Below are 20,368 nucleotides of genomic sequence, written 5' to 3' on the forward strand. Positions count from 1 at the left end.
TTTGCAGTATACACACTTGCATTAATCCATCCATTCATTCGTCCAACAAGAATTTATTTCACACCTACTCATGCACTAGGAGATGTACTGGCTCAAGCCCCGCCCATATAGGTGCTCAGTAAATGTTGATGCAGTTGGTGTTGTACTGCAATATACTCTCTGTTTGTGGTTCTGGGACTTTGCTCTGTCCTTACTGGGTAGTGGGTGTCCGAGTGTCGTGAATCCAGTCATTTCTGTCATCCAAGTCAATGCCAGTGGTGCATTGACCGGCTTTGATGCAGAGCCATCAAGCACATTAGAGCTCTATTATCTTTAATGCTCCAGGACGTGTTGTGCAAGACCAAAACATTGATGTGCCAAAACAGGAAGAAAGGAATGCAGATTTTTACATTTGCAGTAAAACTCCCATCAATCACACCACCAAGACTTGCAGCAACTGAACTAATATCTGAGCTGTGAGATTGCACTTCCTCTGACTTTCCTGTCAATAGGAAATGTGTGTGCATAACAAATTACCAGCTGATAAAAATACTAAAAGACAAGGGGGAAGGAACATAAACAAGAACACAGAAATATCCTGTCAACCTGCCCAAAGGATGCTAATTATGTTTAAGTCAGTATTGGGTACCAGATATATATTAGGTCCATATCCATTCTTCATCTTGTTTGGACTAGTTCCCAGGCAATCAACACTCTCCAAGAATGGAACAGGAGAAGTATCGTTGTATCATTGATGATGCCATCCTCAATGTGATCATTATCATCATGGAAACACTCATATAGGTCTACCATTTACCTTAAAGACTATATATGTATATTTTTTTCTCTTTAATTCCTTGCAACCCCTCTGTAGAGGAGGTACTATTATCATCCCCATTTTATAGATGAAAAACTGAAACACAAAGGATAAGTAACTTTCCCAAGTAAGTTACAGGACTGAGATTTGAGACCCATTCTATTCTTGGATACCTAAGGCAGGTTAACTGCCAGGTGGGTCATTTGCTCACTAGAAAGTACACAGGCTGATAGAGTCAAGGGCCATTTGCTTCAGTCAGTTGAATTGGTGAGACCAAAGCTGATAATTGATTGATCTGGGGATGCTGGTCTGAACCAAACCGGTGGTCAGATCCTCTCTTGTTGTTTACCTCTCTGGAAGCTGAAGGAATACTGAACTGATCCATGAGTGTGGGCCTGACTCATGGGTTAACATCCCCATAAGTTCTGAGGACCTCCAAACACTGATGTGAATAAGACATAGCTCATGCCCTCAAGAAGCTCATAGGCTGGTAATGAGGAGAGGGAATAGAAACAGACTGTGCGAGGGGGTCTGCCTCTACCCTCCACAAGGTCTGTGGGGGATAGAAGAGGAAGCCCAAACCTATTCTCAGCAGGATTAGAAAAAATTCTCTTCTAGGGGTAATCTTACTCAACAGGTTGGACACCTGTCTTCTTGCCAATTGAGCATTCATTAATTGCTTCTTTTTATAAAGCAGTCAGGAAAAGCATCAGAACTCCAAGAAACAGAAATCAATCAGTACAGCTTTTTATTTTTTTCCAAGAAACATCTTTACTGTCTACTCAAGGTACCATAAAGAAATAATTGGATATTACCCCATTGGTTTTTCAACTCTCTGCTCATGAGGCTCCTCCTTAAATGATTTCAAGGATCTAACTGAAATGAAAGCACCTCCATCTCCCCTCTTCTGCCTCAGTCTTAGGGAAAGAGGACAGAACAAGATTCGTTCTTGTCCACTGCCTGGTCACTACTTCACTGTTCCTTCCTTAGGAGGAGTGACCTGCCCCCCCCACCCCCCTGCCGCCACTTTGCAACCAGAGTAATTGACAGTGATGACATCCAATTATAATTTTTTATTTACATTTGGGCACCGAGGGGGCAAGCTTCCTATATACTGTGATAGAAATAACTAGTAAGCATGCAAAATTTTTTATGCCCTAAAGCAAGATGAATTTAAAGGTCATGGTTTTGTTTCTTCCCTTGTTGTAACTCATAGAAATTATCTCATGGGCATGGAATGGCCCAAGCCTTATGGTACTATGATCCCCAAGTGACAATTTATCCAGTTCTGTATCTTCAAGGGAAGGAAGCAATGACACATAGAAAATGCCCAGGAATTCTCCACCTGCTGAAACATGACCATCCAAGGATCCCCTGACAGAAGTTCTAGGAGAAGAGGGTATCTCAGCTGAGACATGAAGGATGAGGAGGAGTTATCTAGGAAGGATGAGGAGAAGGATGAGTTATCTAAGAAGACGGAAGGAACAAGAAGTTCCCAGATAGAGACAATGTATCTGTACAAACCCAGAGAGCGCAATTAACCCAGCCTTCTCCCTGGTGGAACAATGGCAGGAAGGTAAGGTGTAAGAAGGCGAAAGTTAGGAAATGGGGTTGGTGAGGGTAAGCAGGGGCCAGAAATGGAGAAATGGCCTTGTAATAACAATTCTGACAATGGGTCTTGTAATAATAATTCTGACAATGTTAAGAGTTGGGGAATTAGAGATGGATTTGAGGAGAAAAGATTTCTGTTTAGGGAAACAGTTCAAGCATTTCTCCTTATGTGTTCAAATTCCTATTTTATGATCAGTTTATGACTGATACCTTCATGTCAAAGACAGTCCTATCTCAAACACTCTCATTACAGCCCAGTGTTTCCATGGGAATACTAACAAATGCAGTTTTATCTACAACTCCAAGCCTTCTGCATCACTGATGCCCTTTCCATCTTTCCTATCATCAGTGTCATGTCTTCAGTAACCCATTCTACTTGAATTTCTTTTTGGTCCAAGAACTTCCCATACACTCCCTCCTTTATTCTTGCATGGAATCCCAGTCATGTTTGTCCACTGGGAGAGGCATTTCTGCAAAAGTCCTTTGAGTTGGAGCAGGTGTTGGCTGAGGCTTGCTAGTCTAGCATAGCCTCATTCACATATCTGGAAATTAGCTAGTTATTGAATGGAGTAACTGATGGGTGGTGCCTGGGCCATGTATCTTTCATCATCCAGTAGGGTAACCTAAGCTTGTTATGAGAAAGAAAGTGAAATATACAAGATTTCTTGAGCCCTAACCTTGGAACCAGCACACGCTCACTTCTGCTGCATCCAGTTAGCCAAAGCAAGTCACAAGACCATCCCATATCAAGGATTGGGAAGAATCTCTGCCTCTCAATGACAGGAGTTGCGAAGTCATATTGCAAGCAGCTTGGATACAGGGAGGGATAAAGAATTGTGATGATTTTGCAATTGATCTACCACACACAGACCTTAAGGAAGCAAAAGGTTTCTGAGAGATGTAAAAGCTATGAAGTGAGTTTTATAACCTGTGTAACTGACCTCATGGATTTTTGACGATCTATCACATTTCTGCAAGTTACAAGAGATTTTTTTTCACCTCTGAGAAGGTAGAGTAGGAGAGTAGAGCACATCCTCCCTCCCTACCTCTTCCACCTTCCCAATGCTATGATAATGCCCATCCCTCCCCCAGACATTTAATCCTTGATTAGCTATACCTCTGTGTGTGTGTGTGTGTGTGTGTAATTTTCCTTGGAAATTCATTTGTGGGTCTTCACTGAAGCCTATGATGAAGGCAGTTTCTCCAGTTGGGATTTTCACTGGCTTCTAGCATGTGCCTGGGGGCACTTACAACACAAGTAGCTCCACCTGTGTTTAACAAGTCAATGGGATGAAGTCAACCAGATGGAAGGAAGATGCGGGGATGTGTATGAGGCAGCAGAGAAACAAACCCAGACTCTTGCTCTGCTTCCTGATGCTGCCAGCTGCTCATCCCCCCTCCAGATGGATGAATCAGAGCCTTTCCAGAGAGCTCACTCAGGCCTGCCATTGCCACGCAGGTATTTAATATGGGAAAATTTTAATCACGTTTGTTTTCCCGTGTTTCTCCCTAACGACAAATCATTTTTAATGGGAGACTAGGGGGTGGAAAAAAGATGTAGCAAATCTTGGCTGACGGTTTTATCACCAGTCTCAGATCTCTGGTCCCAGGGCTGAATTTGCCACCAACTGCAAATCATACTGAGTGAGTGAGATGCACAGGAAATGGGGAGAGAGACCGATCTAAGGTTCTCCCGGAGGGCCAGTAGTACTCCCTGCCTCCCATTTGTCCACCACCCCCCAGGAAGAATTTGGAGCTGTCTACTGTGTTCTGGGGGTCTCCACATTTTAATCTTCTCCATAACCCTGTAGGGTAAGGAATTGCTATCCCATTTTGGCATATATAGAAATTGACTCTGAAGCCCCCAGTGACCGTCAAAGTTCACCTAGCTAGTAAGTCATGGAGCGGGGGACTGACTTACTCAAGAGCCCCTGTTGTTCCCTGTGGTACCACACTGCCTTTCTTTTTTTTTTTTCTTAATTTTTTATTTGTCAGAGCGAGAGAAAGCAAGCACAAGCAGGGGGAGTGGCAGGCAGAGGAAGAAGCAGGCTCCCCACTGAGCAAGGAGCCAGATGTGGGACTTGATCCCAGGACCCTGGGATCATGACCTGAGCCGAAGGCAGATGCTTAACCAACTGAGCCACCCAGGCGTCCCACCACACTGCCTTTCTTTACAAATAATAAGACATTTCAAATTTTTTGGTAGTTATAATTTCTAAGCTTTGAGAGACCCAAAACTGATTTCCCTTGGACAAATCTATTTTTCTAAAGTATGCTTACATATATGGCGAGACTCCCCTCAGCATGGATAAATATGCCATTCAAGGTCCCATGTGTGGATCCTGGCAGGGTCAAACATTGAACTCAGGCCTCCTGGTTACATGTCCATGTTACATGTTTCCTCCGTCATAACATACACATCCTGGTTCCTTGTCTCCCTTATGTAAGGCAGAACACTATGAACCTTTGCTCAGACCAAGACCATCACCTGAAGTATGTTGATCTTTTTGGTTAGAAAGACCATTGTCCCTTGGACAAGTCTATTTTTCTAAAGTATGCTTACATATATGGCGAGACCATTGGTTTTAAGACTCCAAAGGGATCTTCATAAGATGGAATCATGGTGGTGAATCATAGAACTATTTTATTTTTTATTTTTACTTACCTCTTTAATTACACTAATACTATTTGACTACATCTGTAGTATTGTAAAGCAAGTTCCAAGATGTGACATTATTGCACTCAAAAGTACTATCTCCAACAAATGAAGACTTTTGAAACACTTGTTCATAATCACATGGCTTATTGTATGTTTAGTTTATTAATCTGTGAAGTGGCATGGAAACCCCTGAAAGTTCACTAAAGGGTAATAAATGAAATATCACAGCCAATGATGTAAGTGACGAGCCAGGAAATATTACTGTGAAAATCAGGGATAAGAGAGTTTCAAGCAGAAGACAGGTGGTCAACAGCGTCAAATATTACTGAGGGGTCAAATAGAACAATGTCTGAACAGTGACCACTGAACTTGGCATTGGGAGGTCTCCAGGGTTCTCTAGACCTATCTCGGTGGAACTGCAGAAATGGAAGTCAGATGGTAAAGTAAGGTGTGAGGAATAGAAAGAGCGTGAAGACTATATTTTCTAGAAGCTTGACTGAACAGTAGAAGCTTAGGGGATGCTTCTACCTTTGGGAGAAGCTAGGATGGAATGGAGGTGCTCTTTAGGATGGGGAATTTCTTACAAACAAGGATCTAGTTAAGAGGGTGAGCTTATACAAGAGAGAAGAGGCAATTGATAAACAAGGTCTTACTGAAGTAGCAAGAGTTGGGGTCAACAGCATGAGGGGAGGGGTTGGCTTTAGAAAGGAGGGAGAGCCCTTCAATCATCCGACACTATTTATTGAGCTCTTCTTGTGTGCCAGACATTGTACAGGGTCCTGAGGGATGTAATGGGAAACAAGGTCTGGTCTTCTCTTTGAGGTTTTTCCAGTCTACTCGTTGCTAAGATCCAACTAAGCAGGTAGTTATGGATGTTGTGATACATGGTTTCCAAGCCAGTTGTTTAGAGAGGGTCAGAGAAGAATTCTCGAAGATGTGGAAACTGAGTACAAGTTAGCTGGATGAAGGGGATGGGCACAGGGTGTTCTTGGACGAAGGAACAATGTGTATAAAGGTCTGGAGGTCAAAGCAAACATGGTCTATCTTTTACCCACTGGAGGAAGAGACATAGGTAAGGATGGGGTAAAGATGCAGGTAAGTTTGGAAGTGGAAGCCAGAGTTGCCAAAGTGCATATTGAAGGGCTTGCTTTCTTGGAGTTTGGGAATGCTAATGCAGATAATGGAGACATTGAGGAAGAGCTATGAGACTGGAGATGAGATAAGCTGATTTATTATGTGTTTGAAGGGCAGGCATTCACTTCTACCATAGAAGGTATGTCTGCTTTGCACCTCTGCTGTCCTCATTGAGTCCAGGTTATCTTCCCCTTTCCCCTGGACCACAGACACAGTGCCTTCCTTGGTCTCTGCCCATCCACTCTTGTTTTCCCATTCCCTTCTTTGTGCATCAGCCTTCTAAATGGATCACATACCCTCCCTGCTTAAGCCCACTGATAGCTTCCCATTGCACACAGAAAAAGAACTCTAGGTCCTTTGCCACATCCTACAAAGTCCTGTGTGACTTCTCTAAACAAATCTCCAGGCTCATCTTGAGTCTCCTCCCCTCTCTGCTCTAGCTGCTCTGTCTTCTTTCAACCCTTCCTCAGATCTGCCATGCTTCCTCTTCCTCCCAGCCTTTGTGTATATGGCCTCCTGTGGCTGGATCATTGTTCTGTCTGTCCCAGCTCCCAACCCCTCTCTCTACCCCCAGCCTAGTAAACCCCACATGACTCACTCTTTAGACCTTAGCTCAATCATCACCACCTCCAGGAAGCTCTCCCTGACCTCACAGAATAGGTCACATCTCCCTCTTTACAGCACTCAAAACATTATAAGCTTCTTTAATGTAGGCACTTAGTATGGGAGCAGTTTTACTTTTAACTGCCTAATTTTTTGACTGACAATCTGCTCAATCATTATTATAAGCTCCATGAAAGCAGAAATGGTGCCTGTTTTCCCCCCTCACCATTATGACCCCGGCGTTCAGCACAGGGCCTGACACACCATAGGCATTCAATAAATACTTCATGAATGGATGAATGAATACATGATTATTGGTACTCCTTAAAAAACCATTGCGCCTGAGCAAATCCTTGTAGAGCTGTTGACTCAATCCAGTTTCATCTGAGCATGAGCAACCTTTTTCTCCCATCACGTCCGTATGATTATTTTCATCTTTTTTACAACTGCACCAACTCCCTGCATGCTCATGCATGTATATTGGTGTGCGCAACCCCAGTAAACACAGCGTTTAGACAAGAGACAGCAAACACTGTCATCAAATCCATGCCTCCGACCAGGAGGTGAAGAAACCCTCATTGCTTTAGCGCACATGTTTATTGATGACGCAGATTAAACTTTAATCATATTGCGCAGTTTCAATTTCCAATTGAAATTGAAAGTCTGAGCCACGTATGGGTTTTTATTACTTTCCACTTACGCTGCTGATGGAAGCGATCGGAGGGGAGCCATCTTCTCAGGCCTCAGGTGGGGTGTCTGGGCCATAAATCAAATTAATGCTGCAATGTAGCGGAGGTGGTAATGCACAGTAGGAGATGAGAAGGGTTAGGAGCAATTTAGCAGGTGTAGGGTTCAGCACGGGGGCTGGATGGTACCTGATGTGAGGGGGCTCCAGAGTGGAAGGAGGGGCTTCTGCCGCCAGTTATCTTTCTGGCACGTGCCAGAGGCAGGTGTGTTTATAAGCAATGGAAAATGCTATTCAGCTATGCTATTAAAAACAGCTACTGTAGCAAAAGCTCCTCCTGAGGAAGAATATGGCTTTTGCACGTGAGTCTTTTACCATGTGTGTCCCTAAGGGCAGCAGACACTGCTAAAAGGGATGACAATCAGCGTTTATCTCACGTTAGACCAGAAGGAATTTTTGTAGATGTATTTAGTATTGCTGTAATAACACCTGTGGCCAGAAAATGTGGGTATCAGGAACCTCGCAGATGCAGAACGCTGATGCCCATGATTTGTGGTTGAGCTTTTATTCTCTACTGGAAAGATCGTCTATAGAGGGTAGATGGCAGTGGCTGGGAAGTTGTCTTAGGTATCAGGCTGGTAGCGGACCAAGAGGTAGAAGTTAAACAAGCCTTCAAGGCCCAGCGGGAGAATAATAACAACAATAAGTAGCATTTATTGAGCAATGACTCTGTGCTGCTCTCTATGCTGAGCACTGACCTAGTTTGCATATCAATTGTATCAAGTAGGTACCATTAATAATGAATATGTGTAAAGGACTCATTCAGCACATGGCATATGGTAAGTACCCAATATATATTAGCTGTTTGTTGTTATTCCTTTGTACACTTGGGGAAATGAAGATCCAGAGACGTGAAATGACCTGGCCAAGGTCACAGAGCTAGGAAGTGGCACAGCTGTGATTTGACACCGAGATGTCTGACTTCAGTGCCTGAATTATTAACCACTATGTACAGCTGCCCCTCACCTACAAACACCCCTCTGAAGAATAGATCTGTGAAAAAACCCACCTGTGTTGTGTGTGTGTTGAGGGTGGGGGTCCAAGTTTGAGTCCATAACTGGGAAATTCAGTGTATGTAAATCAATTGAAGAATTTCAGAGCTCATGAGAAATCGGGGGGCTGGGTAAATAGCTGGCTGGCCGGATCAGTGATTTGGTAACTGTTTATAAGACATGCACTTAGTGGTAGCTTTTGAGATTCAAGAATGAAAAGATGTCACCCTGTCCTCCAGAGTCTTAGTCTATAGGGAAATCTGTTTCATACAGGTTTTGCCTGGCACCAAAGTTTGCTCCACCGCAAACCCTTGGTTTGCTCACATTCCTTTCCCAACATGGGAACTTACATGAGGAAGGCATCCTGGCTTCCTGACATGCGTCCTTTGCCCTACGTGGCTTCATTTTTGCTCACATGCATGAAAAATACTGTAGGGGAGGCTGCCTGAGTTCCATCTCGTACATCTTTAAACACCCTGGTTCTCTTCCTTCACCTAAGATAAATGCTTAACAACTCAGCACTGGAAAATCCCCATGCCACTAGCAGGTAGAGGAGGGAAAAATCTGAGCTAAACCATCTAAAATCCCAGCAGGATAAAGAAAGATAATGGCGCCACTGGCTTGCATTATTGAGATCATAGGTCCTATTGTGTGCTGGGTATTTCACTGGGTACACCACATATAGTACCACAACAACCCTGCAAAAGACGTGGTATAATCCCCTTTTATAGGGGAAAAAAAAAAACAGGCTCTGAGAGGTAAAGATACCTACCTGTAATCACACAGCTAGAATCTCTAGGCACAGGTATACATGTCTGATTCCAAACTGTATGCTTTTCTAACCATGCAACATTGCCTCCCCTTGTTATTACTAATTTTAATTTCTTCTACCTTTTGGAGTAAGTAATATCTGCAAATGTTACAAAATCCAAAGGTGCAGTGGTGTACAGAGCAAAACTCCTTTCCACCTCTGTCTCCTGGTCCCAAAGTTTGACAGTGAACATCCCCCAGAGAGGAAGAGATGAGCAGTCCATGGACCTTGCCCTCAAGGAGTTTCCAGGTGAGCAGAGTAGTGGGAAGGCACCCCAGAGGCAAACTTACTGGACAAAGCAGAACAGTATAACAGTTCCTTCCAAGATGGAAACAAATGCTTTGGGAGAATAGCTGGAATATTTCCAGATACTGGAAAGAAAAAATACTGGATGCCTGCATGGATGAGGTGGTATTTGACCTGTCATTTGAAGTATGCAATGTGCATAAGAGACTAGAGAGGAAGATTTGAAAATAATGTCATCAAGTTTATGGGTTTTCTGCCCCAGGGTCTTCCCAAAGGCTGTTCTCAGGTTCTGGAGCATGATTCCTTCCCCTCTTACCCAACCAATTCCTTTGTATCCTTTCAATCCCAGCTGGTCTGTCACCCCTTAAGGAAACTTTTCTTGACAAGCAATACTTAAGTTAGACACCCCTCTTACCTGGATGTCTGTTCTCCTCCAGACTGGGTGTCCCATAGCAGGGACTGTGTCTGTCTTGGTCAATGCTGCATCTCAAAGCACACAAATGAAAATTAGTGAATATAGTCTCGATTCAGTCCTTACTCTGACCTTCACTAGCTGAATGACATTGTGCAAGTGACTTAAACAGTGTTATATTTATTCCTTATAATAATAGCCAACACTTCTATATGCCATGCTCCAATCTAAGAACTTTTGCATATAATAACTCATCTAATATACACAACAGCCTTACCAAGGTAGCACTAGTATCCCCATTTTACAGATGAGGATACTGAGACCCAGTCTGGAAGGCTAACTTCTAAGGTAGTCTTTAGTCATCCCTATCTCCTGGAATTCACATCTTTGTATTATCCCTTCCCCCTGAGAGTGGACTAGATTAATGACTTGCTTCTAACTAGTAGAATATGGCAAAGATGATGGGATGCCATTTCTCTGGTTAGGTTACAAAAAATTGAGACTTCCACTTTGCTAGAAGACTGCTTCAGTTGCCTTCTCAGCTTACAGGTTTTGGTGAAGCAGACTGCCATATTAGAACTGAGACCAACAGTCCAACAAGCACTCAAGGAATTGAATCCTGCCAGGCTTGAATGAACTCAGAGGCAGATACTACCCCAGTCATAACCAATGACAAAAGCCCTGACTGACACCTTGATTACAGCCTAGTGAGAAACTCTGAATAAGAGGACTCAGGTAGGCCATGCCCCAAACTATGAGATCATAAATGAGTATTGTTTTAAGCCACTAAGTTGTGGGCTTATTTATTATACAGCAATAGATGACTAATACAACCAGAAATTTTAAGTCACTTGCCCAAGATTACACAGCTAGTAAGTAGAGGACCTGAATCTGAACTCAGGGAATCAGGCTCTGGAGTTCATACTCTTAAGCACCGTAATCTCCTGCCTCACTATAATACGTGGATACTTGTACCTACTTCAGAAGTGTTCTCCAGATTAAATGCTACCACTGAATGTAAAATGCTTAGCTGAGCACATGGCACATAGTAAGGGCTTAATAAATGTCAACTATAATTATCTTTATTGTTATCTGATACCTTCCAGACACGAGCAAGGAAAAGGGTCAGTCCCATAAACATGAAGCCTAAAAGATGCTCATAGTAGCCTTAAAGAGAGTAGCTCTTTGCCTTCATTAAGAACTATCCCAAGGAGGGTATTTAATAAAACATTCCTGAGCCACCACTGCTGGAGAGCTTGAAATGGCAGCCCCCAGGTGACCCATGACTGCCGGCAGATGCACCTTGATAGCCTCTCCCCCTCCTTTATAGCATCTCCATGGAAGCCCCAAGAGCGAGGAGGGAAGGGATTGTCTGAAACTAAGCCATCATTATAGTTGGACAGGAACAGCTTTGAGAATTCTAAACAACACTTCCAGGAAACCATTTTCCTCAAGAGTCAGGGCACTGTGAGCAGAACTTGTTTGAGCTTTTAAAGGCAGCTTCCCTCCGCATTTTTTCAGGGAGCCACAGGACAGAGGATGTTTCTGGAGGCTGTGTCCTGAGCAAGCAGCCGCCATCATTCTATGCCCTTCAGCCCTTCCTACAGTTCAGAATCAGGGAATTGCTTATATAGAAGATGAGGGTGCCACGTGCTGATATCCATGATCTGGGGACCCAGCAGAAGTGGAGAGGACATGTGTCTAACTCAGAAGTCTATCTTTCATCCCCCTCATCATTGTGGACTCTGTTGATAGAAAAGTCGTAACATTCTCCACAAGAAGGCTTAATATTCAAACAGAATTGGAATGCATTCTTCTGAAGGGCAGAAAAATGTGAAATAAATTCTGGCTTTCTCTTTACCCCACCAGCAATTTGCATAAAGCTAAATTGTCTGTGTTTACACAACGGCCTGTATGAGGTTTCCTCAGTTAATTTTTAGTGTATCTCTCATCTCTGATTCTGTATTTTTGCCTCTCCTGATACAGAGTTTTCTTCGTGGTATGTATACATACTCTAAATAATTTAGGATTTTTGATATGTGACTATTGGCCTTTAGGAAAACACAAAAACATTTACTGTAGCGTGTGGATCTGAGAAATTCAGAATATTTGAAGACACCGATAACTAGTCTGTTAGTAGCATAACTTGAAATGTCAAAACTTATATCCAAAAAGTCAATGCCTGAATTCTTCCCCTATTTTTTATTGCTTCTACTTTTTCATTATAGAGTGTGGGTTGTTATGGTGATGGGCAGCTGGGATGTTGAGAGGCTCTTGGAGAAAATATATTATCTATGTGAAATGACCCATTTCTAAGTCGGGTTAGGGATGGCAAATTGAGTCCTCCTGTGGTCCAATCAGTCAAGCTTCATAAGGTTAATAATATATCTAAATGTTACTTGATTGACACAGCTTTGTCTTCTTTACAGTCTCAGGACTCTCAACAGGTCATAGCGCTGGGCGGGGGAGGGTCCTTCAAGCACACAGGCCAAACCTAGTCAACCACTTTTTTTTTGGTGAATAAAGTTTTATTGGAACACAGTCATGCCTGTTTGTGAGCGTAGTGTCTAGGGTTGCTCTTATGCTATAACAGTAGAGTTGAGTAGTCATGATAGAGACTGAAAATGGCCAGCAAAGCCCAAAATATTTACTGTCTGGCTCTTGAAGGAAAAGTTTGCCAACCCCCTGTGGGGTCATGGCTAGGAGAGAAGCAGGATCTTGTTGCAGTAGAAGTCTAGAGAGATGATGATTTCAGGAGACCTGAGCTAATATCTCATCCCCGTGACTAACTACCTGGGTGAACTCAAATACACCTGTGCCCTGTCTTGGTCTGTCTTCTCATTTGTAAAATGCAGATATCTCTGTCCATAGCTGGCATCCTCCTCCAGGGCAGGGCCCCTCATTCTTTGGCCTTTCTTTCCTTCCTCTGTTCACTCCCAGAAGAGCGCCGGTGATATATGCAGCAGGAGCTGAACAAATGTTTGTTGAATGAATGTGTGTCCAACATTATTATCTCAGAGAGTTGTCATAAGGCTCAAATGGGATAATAGTGCACACAGTCTGAGAAATATAACATGATCCAGGCACAAGACACTATTTTATACAGATCCATTTCTGGCTAGAAAGCTAGGACCAGAGAAAATTGGAATTGGCTCACGTGCTCTTCACCTTGATCTTTGTGTACTGGATTCCCTTTGTTTCAGTTTAGTTCTTTCAGTTGCAGGAAACAGACTCCTTCGAGTTACCTCCAAAACCAGAGGTGTATTGTTAGGATAGCTGTGAACTGTAATTAGAACCAGAAAGCTATCAGGACCTGTGGCTGCTTTAAGAACTAATCTCTCGGGGTGCCTGGGTAGCTCAGTCGGTTAAGCGGCTGCCTTCGGCTCAGGTCATGATCCTGGGGTCCTGGGATCGAGCCTGACATCTGGCTCCCTGCTCAGCAGAGAGCCTGCTTCTCCCTCTCCCTCTGCCTGCCACTCTGCCTGCTTGTGCTCTCTCTCTATCTCTCTGTCAAATAAATAAATAAAATCTTTAAAAAAAAAAAAAACTAGTCTCTCTGATTCTCTCTCTCTCTCTCTCATCCTCTCTCTTTTCTCTCTAATCATTTGTTTGGTCTCCTTTCTCTCTGTTGGCTAGTTTCCTCACACTCCATCTTTTCTGCTCACGCAGAAGTTTGGATTACTGATGGTTTGTCTTTCATATCTCAAGGTGTATTTTCATCCTCAGATGCTGTGCCATTTCAGTCTACCCAGCTTTATAATTTTCAACACCTCAGAGCAGTCTGATTGGCCAATTGTAGCTTTTCATCCCAGGTCACGGGGGTCATAAGTCATTGGCTATCTTTTGGATTTATTGTTCTTGGGTCACATAGTGTGCACATGGCCCAATTAGCTGGCAGGTGGGAGGAGGTCATTAGAAGGAAGCAATGGAGGATGTGGGGGCAAACGCTGAATCACATTCCAAATGTGACCCACTCTTTGCTCCACCTTCCTTGTATAGACTCTGCCTCATACTCGATTCTGTAAAATAGCTCCCGTGTGGCCCATGACTGGTGGCAGTTAAAGGTGGAAGGCCAATTTCCCAAGCCTCCAGCATGTTTGCTGACATGAAAGCTATGATGTTTTCAGATGTGGTATCCCCACAATGTCCTTGAGGTTTTCCTTCTGTGAAGCCTGTGAGGTTGGACCATTATGTAGAGATAAGGTGGGGATCCCATGGCTGGACACCTGGAACCTCTGGGAAATGGGACTGAGAAACTGGGGTTGAGGAGGACTTGTATCAGGAAAGCCTTTTGAGTCCTATTAGTCATCCAGAATCCCTATATCCCTCGCTGAAGCTAAATTGATTAGGATCTGTTAATTTACTTAGGGTTGAAGCCAAGCACAATAGGCAAAAAAAAAAAAAAAAAAAAAAGATTGTCTTAGAAGACTTCTCCTATTGGCTTCTTACCACCACTAGGACTTGTTATCCTCATGATTCTACCCTATTATTTCTCTTCCTCCTTTCTTTCACTTTCACTAGACATTGAATTCATTAGGCTTATTTTCCTTGGGAGAAGCTAACTAATAAATGTGATAAATTAGCTGTGTAACTGGGTGAGAGACCTCATCTGGGATTCCTCTTATCCTCACCACTTGCTCCACAGGCCAAAAATGCTAGTTAGAGATCTTGTATTATAAGATGTTAAAACAGACTCAGGCTAATTTAAGCAGAAAACAAATGTATTAGAAGGCTGTTGGATCCCAGAATCAATGAGAAGGCTGGGAAACCCAGCTCAGAAAGGGAAAGGAATGCTCTGGTATCTGGGTGGGATGAAGTGGACAAAATCCTTGAAAATGTGTCACTGTGGAAGAAGTGATGTCATCTACTTTGTCTCCCTATGGCTCTCTACTCAAGATTCAAAGTCACAGCAGAAAGGGCTGCTCTGCTACACTTGAGCCATATACCTTTGGGTGGGAGGTAAAGTGCCTTGGCTTTTGGTATCATTAAGACCATACACAGTGAGTGAGAGGCAATTCTTCCAAAGGAAACTAAGGAGATCTTAATAAAGCTACAGGGATTAGATCCTGGGCTACCAAAACCCCACAGATGTGCTATACTCCAAAGCAGAGACTATGACAGTAGGGATCTTTAAAAATGGTGGAGAGGCGGACCCTCTGGGCATAAGGCTGCCTCATTCAGATCACATCTTATCAGAATCAGATCGTATTTTGTCAGACACTTCACACATTGAGAATGGAGTGGTGTTCTTTGCTCCTAAGACAGTTTCTGTTCACTGAAGCCAGACCAGCATGTAATCAGAGCAGATACACATCTCCAAGCTGTGATTTGATGAGTTCTTGGAAGCCTCCCCTCCCAACACTATCCCTTTAGCCCCCAGCCACTTCTTGATGCCTGGAATCACACCGTGCTTGAGCAATCTCTTTGGATTCAGTATTCCTATCTCCAATCCAATTCAACTGGCAAATGGCTCTAGAAAAGGGCAGCATCTTGAATCCTTAACATCTGAGATTGAACAAATTTTTCATTCATTTACATTAAATCAGTTCGAAACAACAAACACTGAGCACCTATTTTGTGCCAGAGACGATGCTGTATGCTAGCATATCATGGTAAATAAGACAGAAGCAGTCACTAAAGTCATGGACCTTACAGACCAGCGAGAAAAACAGGTACATTAAAGTTCATAAGTGATTTTGAGAGCAATAAGGCCCTGGGGGAAGAGGGAGAAGCAGGTACAGAACAGGGAGGGTGTGGGAAGAAAAGGTGAGCTCTTTGGAGTATGGGACAGTTCTTCCAGAACCCATGTTCTGCTGTTGGCTCTCTAGGTCGTGTGGGCTGCTTTTCACCTTCCCAGCCTGTCAAAGCTGAGTGCAAGGATCCCAGCAGAGAGTGTGGACCTGAGACCTGCAATTAGCACTTCTGGCAGATCCACGTGTTTGAAGACAAGGTAAGAAAATCCTTGGTCTCTCCTGAGGCCACCAGCCATCATGGGGTAAGTTGACCCAGGCTGCTTTACTACGCTGTTTGCTCCATATAGTACAATAAAATATTATGTTAGTGTTCTTTGTCTTTCAACCACATCATTAATTCTCATTACTTTGTCATCTAAACATTTTTGCGTGAATATCAGACAACTGCGTTTTGGGGCGAATGGCTTCAAAGAATGAATCTGTCAAGGATGTGATATATGAGTTTAAATCTTTTATTGCCTGTAATTATTCTTTTATTTTAAGGGGTCTATTCCCCCTTTTTATATTCCTCCAGGTAGGAGGCTAATGTGGTTACAATAACGAAATTAGCTCATCACTTACTAACTGTTAATTTAATTTTTAATTGTCCATTAAATCAGGCGCTGGGCTGTTTATATTTTAATTTTTAATGTCAGAGAGTTAAATTGCTTTCCAAATGAAGGTTAACAAGGGAGGGCTTTTCCTGACTCTGGAATCATGTGGCATCACAAACGTGATGCTGCTGTTTGGAGTACGGACGAAGCCTGAAGAATGAAGATAATCATAGGTATTTATTGAGTACTCACTATGTGCTAGAGTCTGTGCTAAGTGTTTAGATGTGTTATTGATTCCATAAAAAAATTCTATGGTGTAGTTCTATTCTTACTTCCATTTTACATATGACAGAGCTGAGGCTCGGAGAGGGCAAGACATGAGCTTAAGGCTCCGCATCTCGTAACTGGCTGAGCCTAGGATTGAACCAAAGTCCCTTTAGCATCAGTCCTGGCACTCTGAACTGAAATGCTACATTGCCTTGTTTGAAGATGTTGCTCCGAAGAAGTATCAGGGAAAGACATGAGAGCACGCAGGCAGTGTAGTATAATGAGAAGGGTCAGGCCATGGAGGCACACTAACAGGTTCCCCAAAATTAAGATTCAGAATTCTCGGACAGGGTGATGCAACAGGTCCTTCCAGACCCTTGCATTCTCAGATACTGTGACATTTCACCTGCAGCTAAGGGCTATTAGGAGCTGAGGTTCTCATGGCCAGAGAAGAGCTTGGAGTTGTGGGCATCCCTTCTGCCAAAAACATGGAGAGGTCAGGGTGATACCCCTTCCTGGGTCCTTTCTCTGGTCCTTATAGACAAGAAAGAATAACAATATGAGGTGTCGTGTCGTAGCTAGTTGGGCAAACAGTGCTGTGTGTGTGTAGTGTGTACACGCATGTGTGCACACATGGACTTGTGTGTGCATGTATATGAGTGTGCATGCATGTACTTATATGCACGTATGTACTTGTGTGTTTGAGTATGTACATGCGTGTGAGTGTATGCAGACACGTACTCGTATGCATGGACATGTGTGCGCCTATGCACATATGCATGCGTGTACTTGTGTGTTTGTGTGTGCGCATGTGTATGCGTGTGCATACATGTACTAATGTGTGTGTGCACACATGTGTGATGCATGTGCTTGTGAGCATGAGCATGTGTGAGTGTGTGTACACCTGTGTATGGGTATACATCTGTGCGTGCATGTGCTTGAGTATATGTGTACATGTGTACAAGTGTGCATGCATGTACTTGTGTCTGCATGCGTACAAATATGTGCGTGTATGTGCTTTTGAGCATGGATGCCTGTACTTGTATGTGTGTGTGCATGTGTATGAGTGTTCATGCATGTGCATGTGCATGTGTGTGCATGTGTGTGTGTGTGTGTGTATTGTTCAGCAGTAACTAAGGAATCTGGGAAGCCAGGGGAATATACAGCAGAAGAAAGAGCCAGAGGGGACAAAAGCCAGAGCAGTTGCTAAAATTACTTATTTTGAGAGTATCTCTAAACATCCGTCACAGGAGCAACACTTGAGGCTCTCCTCAGTTAACCTCTAACTAGAGATAAGATGATAGGTAACTGAGAACTAAGTAGCTCCTTCCTTCCTCCCTTCTTCCTCTTTCCCTGCCTCTCACGCTCCCTCCCTTTCTCCCTGCCCGCCCCCCCCCCACTTCTTTCCTTCCCTCTGACAAATACTTAAGGGCATTCTCTGATTCAGACCCTGCATTAGGTGCTATGGAGACAGTACTACAAAGAGGGGCTCTCTTCCTGCATACTGAGAGGTCACAGTCTAGAAGTTTCCCAGGGACGTGAAATATGGGAAAAGTGCCTTGCATTCGCCCTCTACCTCAGGAAGTGGAATCCTCCCCCTCTCATTCTGAGTGGAGTCAAACTGGAAGAGAAATATGCCATTGCCAGACACATTCAATCCATTTCGGTTTGTGCCAGGGTCTGCTTCTTCCATGACACCCGGAAGCATCGCCGCGTAGAGGTAGAGAGTATGGACTCTGGAGGCAGACTTCTGGGGTCCAAATCCTGCCTTCTCTGTGTCTAGCTTCTAGACCTTGGACAAGTCACCTAACCCCTTTGTGCCTCAGTTTCCTCATCTGTAAAATAGGGATAATAAGAGTTTCTACCTTAGAGAATTGTTGCCAGCATTAGATAAGAATATTTACAAAGTGCTTAGGAAAGTGTCTGGCCCATACTAAATGCTAGGTAAAGGTTTGTTTGTTAAGTAGATGAAATTTCCATTGCATATCCCTACGTAGCTCCTGGACTAATAACCAGGTCCAGACTTAGCTGATTTCCTCATGGGCTTTGTTGTATGTGATCCTAGGGCTCTAATTGTAAGGAAGTGAGACATCCAAGTTCATTTAAACCTTTCTCTCCTCCCTCCCCATGAGCAGACTCCAGGCACCGCCAACCTTTACTTTGTATCAAGAGTGCCCAAGGACATTTGTTTTGTAGAATTCTTGGAAACCTTGCTAGATAGGTTGCCTGGGTGACATGGACAATTTTTTTATATGCTTGATACCTATGGCCCAGATTTTAGCTCCTGAGAATTAAAATGTTTATGCACTGAACTGTGTCCCTAAGGAACAAATTGTATATGTGTAGAATGTACATGTTTAGGAATATTAGCCTGGTAGTAAGCCTGCCTGGGTCCACAGATGTCCCTCTCTTTCCTAAGAAGAATATCGGGCAAGATTCCAAAAGAATGAAAGGCCTAAGTAAAGCTCACATTCTGATCCTGTGCCCCCACAGCACTTCCAGACCCATCCATGGGCTTCTGGAAAACAATTGAGTCCTAAAAGGAAACAAGAGGAACAGTCAATGGGGCCTGATGTACTGGATAAATTCCCACTGTGATTAAATTTCATATTTTACCCTGGGCTGGGATGGTTTCCAGAGACCAGTTTATGAAAACAGCTATATTGAGCCAACTCTGTTTTCCTAAATAACTGTGAAATTTAGAGCCCTTTTCTGACTTGGCAGGGGCTCAGGGAGGAAAGGGCCCTCACCAGTGAAAGACACCAGCTTGGAGTCTGGTACTACCCAGTTTCTCAGATTACTGTAGGAGATGTGCAGAAGCACACATTGTTTTTAACCAGAATGATGTACTAAAATGACATGGTTTGGGGGGTGAGACATCTTGAGATTTAGTCCTGGCTCTGCTCCTTATTAGGTGAATGCCTTCAGAAAAGTCACGGATCTTTTTACGCCTTAGATCCTTCGTCTGTAAAGTGGGTGTGTTAGCCAATTGTTAGTTATGCTGTGGTAACAAATAGTCCCCCAAATCTTGGTGACCTGCAGCAACAGAGGTTTATTTCTCATTCATATTTCTGTTGTGGTCAGCTCCCAGCTATGGTACTATGGATCTTCTCCATGTAGATTCTTCATTTAGAGCTCCAAAATGAAGAATCATCCATTTCCTATCTTGGTTTTGTGCCTAAGGGATAAGGAGTGATGGTATAGAGTAATGCATTGTCTTTTAAGCTTTTGCTCATATTCCCCTATATTCACTTTTGCTCACATTCCATTTGCCATGGGGGTAGGGATATTACACTTCTCCCACAGAGAGGCAGAGCAAATCACATGGTGGTTAGCAGGGTCATATAACCCTCTTACAGGCAGAGCAGCAAATAATTTGGAACCAGAATATAGCTGCCCACAATGAGATAATAATACTCTCTTCTTCACACGGTAGTTAGGAAGCCCAAATGAAATTATACACATGAAAGTTTATTACAAACTATTAAGTTCTGTGTTCATGCTAATTATTACTCTTTAATGCCAAATTCTCTATGGATCTCATAGAGGTTGAGTGGAGACATATTTTGTGCATATCTCTATTTGTTTGGAAATCTGTTTGTCTTCAGATATATTCCCCATGTGCTTTGAGGGCTATCCTGATGATTGCAATATCAGTTCTCTCCATCCAGCCCTTCTTATAGAACCCTAGAATCCAGAGAGTTTAGTTAGTTTTATGTGCACATGAATGGCCAGCCCAATATTTTGAAAACTCATGATAAAGAATTGTGGCATTGCCTGGCTTTGTGTCACTAAGAATGACAGAT

The 20,368-nt window shown here is 43.2% G+C and overlaps 1 protein-coding gene across 1 annotated transcript in view; it reads left to right on the forward strand.

The window, feature by feature from the left end:
* SRRM4 (serine/arginine repetitive matrix 4) overlaps positions 1-20,368 on the forward strand; it is a 442,185-nt gene that overhangs the window by 224,735 nt on the left and 197,082 nt on the right. Inside the window, exon 3 of the mRNA XM_064577691.1 lies at positions 15,838-15,959. Coding sequence (XP_064433761.1) covers positions 15,838-15,959 — 122 coding nt within the window. The remainder of the gene's footprint in view (positions 1-15,837; positions 15,960-20,368) is intronic.

This window comes from Mirounga angustirostris, unplaced genomic scaffold (genome assembly GCF_029215605.1).
Source record: "Mirounga angustirostris isolate CCGP_5_RB_7025 unplaced genomic scaffold, mMirAng1.0.hap1 SCAF_14, whole genome shotgun sequence".
In the NCBI taxonomy this organism is placed as follows: Eukaryota; Metazoa; Chordata; class Mammalia; order Carnivora; family Phocidae; genus Mirounga; species Mirounga angustirostris.